This window comes from Brassica napus, chromosome C3 (assembly GCF_020379485.1).
Source record: "Brassica napus cultivar Da-Ae chromosome C3, Da-Ae, whole genome shotgun sequence".
NCBI classification, from domain to species: Eukaryota; Viridiplantae; Streptophyta; class Magnoliopsida; order Brassicales; family Brassicaceae; genus Brassica; species Brassica napus.
The window spans coordinates 18473553-18481712 of NC_063446.1; the positions used below are offsets into that span (position 1 = coordinate 18473553).

The 8160-nt window shown below is 32.7% G+C and overlaps 1 protein-coding gene across 1 annotated transcript; it reads left to right on the forward strand.

Annotated features, from left to right (window-relative positions):
* The first annotated feature begins 5898 nt into the window (after window positions 1-5898).
* Window positions 5899-7675, forward strand: LOC106385966 (auxin-responsive protein SAUR71). Its single transcript, XM_013825863.3, has one exon. It carries the CDS (start codon window positions 7098-7100, stop codon window positions 7584-7586), a length of 489 nt encoding a protein of 162 aa, XP_013681317.1. The 5' UTR covers window positions 5899-7097; the 3' UTR covers window positions 7587-7675.
* Window positions 7676-8160: the final 485 nt, after the last annotated feature.

Genomic DNA, 8160 nt, shown 5'->3' on the forward strand with positions numbered 1-8160 from the left:
TTTTGCAAATAAATTTTTCCACTAGAACCGAAAAATACATTTTCCCGCAAAAACTTAAAAACACAATTTCCCGCCAAAACCGCAAAATGCGATTTTCCTCAAAAAACGTAAAACACATATTTCCATAAAAACACACTTTTCGGTCAAACCGGTAAAACCGCACTTTTCGGAAAAAACCGGAAAAATGCATTTTCCCGCCAAAACAAAAAAACGCATTTTCCCGCCAAAACCCAAAAAACACATTTTCCCGACTAACTCCAAAAAGCATTTTCCGGCCAAAACCGCAAAAAACATTTCCTCGCCAAAACCGGAAACACAATTTTCTCGCCAAAATCGGAAAACAGAATTTTTCCGCAAAAACCGGAAAAATGCATTTTCCCGCCAAAACTGGAAAACACATTTTTCCCGCCAAAACCGGAAAATAGAATTTTTCCGCCAAAACCAGAGAAACGCATTTTCCCGCCAAAATTGGAAACACACAATTTTCCCGCCAAAACCGGAAAATGGAATTTTCCCGCAAAAACCGGAAAAACGCATTTTCCCGCCAAAACCGGAAAACGCATTTTCCCGACCCAAAACCGGAAAAAATTTATTTTCTCGTCGAAACCGCAAAAATGCTTTTCACGCCAAAATCGCGAAAAATGCTTTTCCCGCCAAAATCGCGAAAAAACTTTTCCCACCAAAATCGTGGAAAAAAAAAATTTCCCGTCAGAAACACTTTTCCCGCCAAAACCGCAAAACACACTTTTCCCGTCTAAACCGCAAAAACGTATTTTTCCGCCAAACCCATAAAAACTTATTTTCCGCCAAAACCACAAAAATGCACATTTCGCCAAAAACACATTTTTCCTCAAAAACCGTAAAAATGCTATTTTCCCGCCGAAACGTAAAAACATTATATTTTAATTATTTTATTAACAAGTCCACCTGGATGTAGATGGAACTTAAAAAATGAAAAGCAAACGAACATAGTTGCATTCAGATGATTCATCTGGATGCATTGACGAAATGAAGAAACGAACAACACCCAGATGGAGCATCTGGATAAGACATCTAGATAGACCATCCGGATGCATCTTCCAGATGTACAAACGAACGGAGCCTTATTAAAGGACAAGGTTATGCACGGGTCACACCTAAACCCGCTTGACCCGGTACGGGTCATCCCATTTGTAATATATACCGTGTGGATTGGACCTGCGAGGCACACCACTATATGGGCCTTTAAATATATGTTCAATGCGGCCTCGAATGGGCCTTATTTGAGTGTGGCGCGCAGGCAAAATCCCATATGGAACAGATGGTCACTGTAGCAAGATGAGGTATTCAGTTGTGCTATATAGTTATTAACTGGAAACGTGTTCTCTCCTAATTGCTATCATGTAATCACAGATCATAGCAAATACAAAGAGTTAATGAATCGTTAGAGTTAGTGAATCGTTTGAGTTAGTATGACAGTTTGTTGAAAAATTGTTAAAACAATGAACAAAGCGATAAACCTAAGCAGCTGCTACATTTTAGGTTTTAGATTTTTTTTTTGCTAAGAAAAAAAAAATGTTTTCACCTCTTTGCCGGAACCCAAGCAATATAAATAGTCTCTCTCAGCGCGAATCAAACTAGGGTAGCGGAAATTACAGCCGCAACTCCTTTACCACCAAAGCTGAATCGTTTTAGATTTTGCGGGGAGGAATATGAAGTCAAATTTACGGTTAAAATTTATTTGAAACATTAAAAAATATTGTGTAAGGCACAACTAAGATTTGAATTATTAATGTTTATATACTAAGGGTCTGGTTTCGAGTCCTAGAAAAAACAGAATAATGCGAATTAATGGAGAAAAGACTTAAAAGATATTTGAAAAGATTTAAAGGAGTATCGTCAAGCATGGATCCGATAGGACAGTTTAGGTGATGCAGTCAGATATGAATCTTTATAAGACAAGTAGAATTGTTAGTTGTAAATTTTTTGTATTATTTATTATAATTTGTAATAGCATAATTATCCAGCGTGAAAAAAACATGACTTCTAAATAACATTTCGACTAAACAGCCTAATTAACTTTTATGTTATCTAAACAAGATGTATAAGTCAAATTTTGATTAAAAAAAAAAATTAATCTTCAAGTGCTCCTCGATTTAGTATATATGTTTTTTTGTTAATTTACTAATTCCAACCAATGGCACGTGCATTTCCAAACAAAATGAATAGGGATAATTTGAAAAATACCTTAATTTTTATTTTTAATTTGAGAAATACAACGGTTCTTTTTGTTTTTGAAAATTACTCTCTTCCTCATGTGATAAGACGTTATTGTCCTGATTTTAGTTAGAACTACATATCTTAATAACTAAAAGTTGTCTAATTTACGTGATTTCTTTACCAAACTTAATTAATTTCTTCATATTGTGTATATTATTTCATGCGTACCTGGTCACATATCCTTATATCAGACAAACAATCTCCGGGTTAGAACAAGGGAGCTAACCAAGCTTTTGCTCTCTTTGTCCTTCTTCAAGACTCTTAACTTAACGACACATACCCTTTTCTTTATGTACAAAACGTGTTACTTCTCCAGCGAGTTTGATTTGCACGTATAAAGGACATACCCGAGTTTCCTACTTTACTCATTTGATCTTTCAAAATCTATCGCACAAAACTCAGAATCAACGTCAGATAACTGAGAAGAAGTACTGGATGATAGATAAGACTAACATGGAAAAATCTCAATATTTTTTTTTTGATAAAAAAAAAAAATCTCAATATACTTTCTGTTTTTGATAAATCTTGAAACTAGTATTTGCTTGGTTTCTTTGTTTACATGTTGAAAGAATGGGAGAGAGGTTTCTTTGGTATCTCAAGTATCCACCAACTCAGATGTTGTTGGGTTTCTTAAGATCCTGTAATTGGATATTTCACTTTGAATGTGGATTACATGTGATTTTTTTGTCATTAGCAAGAACGACAAGTTCCTCTTGGCCCCTGTATTTATGATCAAATGAAATTTGGTCTAATAAGTTTCTAATGATAATGAAAGAGAACAAATTTTCAGCTTAAAGCTCATTGCTAAGACTCACCATCGTCGTCATCTGAAATGTCTAATTTACTCTTTGTAGAACTATGTTATGTTGGAATACTATCTAATCTATTAACAAGAAAGTATATTTTGTAGTTAGCCCTGAATTTTCCTCAATATTTACAATTATATGCCATTGGGCTTATACACAGTTCGTTTTATCTCCTTTCTCCTCTTCGTTTTTTTTTTGACGAACTCTCCTCTTAGTTTTGATTGTTATATATCTCATGAACTCAGATTTTTCTTCCCGGTAATCAGACTTATATTTTGCGTTTGCGTATTGTGTTGGCTTTTAATAAATCTATCTCTAAAGAGAAACTCTTTTGTTTATTTCTGATCAAATGGATTGGTTCTTTGTTTTCTATATTAAGATGTTGATCTGATCAGCTGTTTAATTTCTTTTGTCTTTCTCTTTTCTCTCTCTGTTTCACACTCTTCTTTGATTTTGAATCTTCTATCTATCATCAATGCTCAATACTTTCTCTTGGGAGTTTATAAATCTTTGCTTATTTGATTGGCGTAAGTAAAGGCTATAGCAAAGTCTCTCTTTTTCTTTTGGACAAAAACAAAGTCTCTCTATCGAAATTAAGATTTGAGTTGTTGAAAAACTTCTTGGTTTAGTCCAGCTTTTGTTGCTAAATCATTGTGAGCTTTTCATTGTGTTTCTTTCCGGTGTTAGATGAAGAATCATTCAATTTCGAAGATGAATTGCTTGAAGAGAGGAGCTGGAGAAAGGCGTTCAAAGAGCTATTGGGGCTGTCAGAATTACAACGATGGCGTTAGTGAAGATATTGATCTTCCTGCATCGTTATTGTGAATTCGTCAATACCTGTTGAGGCCTAACCTTATCTTTACTTCAATTGGGCTTATATTGGACTTTTAACATTATGTTTGAATGTATTTGTTGTTGGGTTTGATTGGGGCTTTAACATCGCCATATGTAATTTCCTTGTGGACTTCTCTATCGATAGAAAAATAGAGGACAAAAAATACTCGAATTTGGTATCGAAATAAAACCGCTTAATAAAGACAAAAATTCAAAACCGGAAATTAGACCCTTTTTTTAATCAAACTATTGGTATGTATTGGTATGTATTTGAATATCGATGGACACTCCAATCTTAACAAGATCTTCAAAATAGACAGTCAATTAAGAAAAAGATTCCATAAATAATTACATTTAATAGTTTATAGCCATATTTGAACTACCATAACTTATACGCAACCGATTTTAGATATTTTAAAAAGGAATATTACTTTACACTCATTCTCTATTCTTGCTTTACACGTAAATTTTTACACATGATAAAAGCAAAATTCCTCAAAGTAGTTTCCTATACTGTAATATGGTCTTCTTTTTGCAACAAACAGGATGGCTAGATTTTCCTGGTTCTGGTCTGCGTCTGGAGATAGGTTGCATTACTCCTTCAAAGGTTCCACACTTCCACTAAGTGAATCTTACAACGAACATGTTCCTCCTCGCAAAAGATACTCTTTTTTTTACGTAAGTAATTCTTCCTTTCCACACTTCCACAAAGTTAAAATCGGTTGCGTATAAATTATGGTAGTTCCATTGAAAATATATATTTTTTGTCCAAAAATAAGTAGTCCATTTATAATATAGATATAATTAATTATTTCAAAATTTTATATTAAGGTAAAAGTATAATCTAATATTAAGATAAATAAATGAAAACAAAATAATTTATTACTTAATGTATTTCTAATCATTTATCCATGCTAAAAATACATTCAATACAAAACAACAATCAATACTTTCTTCAAAATACTCTCTGCGATTCATATTAAGTATCATTTTAGCTTTTAAATTTTGTTTCATTATTACTATTTTTTTACATTTCCAATGCATATCTTAAACAAAATTTTCAATATTTACCCCTAATTTTTATTCTTAATTCATGTGTAAAATCCTTTAACGACACGAAACAGATGGAATAGAATATAATAAAAAAACGACATTCAATTACAATAATAATATAACAATAATCTAATAGCATTCATCTACAACAAACACATCAATTTAAATAAATATCCGCGCGGGCGTGCGGGTCAAGCTCTAGTTTTAATTAAAAGTGATTCAACTTTCTAGATTCACCTTAAACCACATGTCTTGTAATTGGGAAATACTAGTTGCTATTCAATATTCAGCTAAGATACCAGTTTCATTAACAAGAAAAATCTCAGAACTTGCATATCACGTTCTAGGGTTGAGTACTGGTAGATTCGTATTTTTCTTTTGAAAATAAAAGTACACCATATTTGAAAAAAATATTTAAATAGGATTAGTGTGTATTCCCGGTTTTAAAACGTATAAATAACCATTATACTTTTCAATCAAGTAATACATAATTACAAACATCTAATATGGATAGTTCAGACATTTTACTTAGTAGAAAGTGTAATTGTCAAATAAGTTAAATGAAAGTGTAGTTTTCAAAATAAATCCTCCTCTAGAAGTACATTTCCCAATTTTCCCCAGTTAAAAATAATTTTAGTTATTGTTTTTTATATTGCCATCTTTGGTAGTGGTTTACTAGTAGGGGTGGGCACTTCGGTTATTTTCTCGGTTCGGTTTGGTTAGTTCGGTTCTAGTATTTTCCAACTAAAATAAACCATAGTTAATTTGGTTCAGTTCGGTTTGTGTTCGGTTTGGTTTATATTCGGTTCACTTTGTATTCGGTTCGGTTCGGTTTTTTTTGGATCAGTTTAATTAGGTTCTTTTTAGTTTAATTTTTTGCAAGAAAAGTTATGTTTTAAAACATAAATTATGTAAACATAAACTATGTGAACTAAATTCAATATAAACTGAAACAAAAACCTTTGAAAAAATCACAAAAAGTATATAAAAATTAAAACAAATGAAAGTTAACTAAAATAACAAAAACCAATATCAATAGTAATGTCTCTTATATCATTATTAAATGAAAAATGGAAAATACATGGTTTGGTATTAGAATTTTAGTATATTGGTATAACTAATATTTTTAATTTAAATAATTACAAAACACATCGGTTTCTCGGTTCGGTTCGGTTCGGTTTAAAACCAAACCGAACTGCACTATTCGGGTTGGATAAATCTTCAAACGAATGGTTTGAAATAGACTTTGGTTCGGTTTGAATCGGTTTCGGTTCGGTTGGTTCGGTTTGATTCGGTTTGGTTCGATTTTTTTTTCCACCCCTATTTACTAGGGTAGCTGCTGTAATTTTATATGTCAACTGATAAAGTAACCAATTAAAGAAAAAAGAGAAATTAATTATTTGTCGGATGCTGACTTTTCTGGTATTTATAGATACATTTCATGGAAAATGTGGGAAACATGTCTATTTATTATTTCCTCTCTTCTTTAACTATGAGTATGCCATTGATTAATTGGACATTTGGACTAGAAGCAAACTCGAACATCAATGGCAAACGAAAAAAAGGGTAATTAAAAAACAAATCTTATCTACCGAAAAGAGAATATAGTAATGGTTTGACCCATTTTAAAGATTTTAAAGAAAACAAGGTATATACTAATCTTTGAGAATCATTCAAAACCATTTATATTCCCTTGAAATGCTTTAAAATATTTTTAAAACCCCGTGTACATCTTGGAAAGGCGACTAAACCCTTTCCGTTGACAAACTGAATAAAACAAACATAGCTCTTAAAGATTGTAAATAGATCACAAATAATAAGCTTGTAAAGATATGTTTATTTATCAAGAACAACTATATTATAAAAACTCAATTATTAGACCATGACTTCGTATATGGTGAAGTAAGGGTAAATGGAAAAGTTAAGCCCGTCTCTTCTAATTGTCAAATTCTTCAAAGTAAACATAGCTCTTCTTTGATAAAAAAAAAACATATCTCTTCTATATATATGAGATATTCAAGAAACATATAACTATCAAGCCAGAAAAAAAAAAGCAAATGTCAGATGGAACTTGGGGCCTGACCCATAAACATTTTCGCGATTCTGGATTCTAACCTCCTCCTAAGAAGAGTGCTATGCGCTATAATGGAGAGTCCGATAATGAAGACATGGAGAAAAATAAAGACTTTTGGCCAAACGAGCTCTTCAACCACGGCTTCGTTCACAAGAAGCAAGACTTGGAATGGCTCTGCTCATCTTGAGGATGCTAAGAACAGCGAATCCATAGGAAAGATCAAGAAAAAGTGTTTCACCGTTTACGTTGGTCCCATGAAACAGAGAATCGTGGTAAAAATGAAACTTTTGAACCATCCTTTGTTCAAGAACTTGTTAGAAGCCGCAGAGAATGAATATGGATATAGACGTGATGGGCCCATTGTTCTTCCGTGCGAGGTTGACTTCTTCTTCAAGGTTTTGGCTGATATAAAGTCTGATGTTCATGGTGATGATTATGATGACGATGATGATGGTTTGATTAGTCCTCCGATTTGCGGGTGGGGTAGTCCCAGCATGAGAAGGAACGGTTCGTACAAGCTTCTTCGATCTCCATCCTTGTTCAAGTGGAATAGATTTTGAATTTCTTTTTTTTTCCCCTTTCCATAAGTTATTGTTCACAACATTACCATATGCATATACTTGCAGTTGTAAGGAATATTTCCTTTCCTTATTATACGGTCTTATAGTTATCCGTTTTCAATTGGAATATTGATATTCTTTAATATATTTGGTGACTAATGAAATTGAAAATAAATGAGTAATTCCTAATTTATCTCTATACCTTTATGGACGGTTGAGATTAATCTAAAGGAAACCCTAAAGAATAATTAGGTCATCTCATCTCTCCACCTATAAATACATATCTTTAGACCATCGTAAAAATATCCTAAAAGCAACAACTAACGTTATAGGCGAGGCGAGAGAAACCTACAAGTTCCTAAGAAGAGATTGAGTTGTTCATCTTCCATTCAGGATTCAATCCATTCAGGAAGATCTCTCAGACACAATGAATCCAGGTAACTCTATAAACATTCATATGATTCTATTATGTGATTACCCTAGATGTTTAAAGATCTTAGGGTTCATATAAATTTAACTTACATGTGGTCCATGTACTACCGCATTGACCCCCTTCATAATTAGACCATAAACA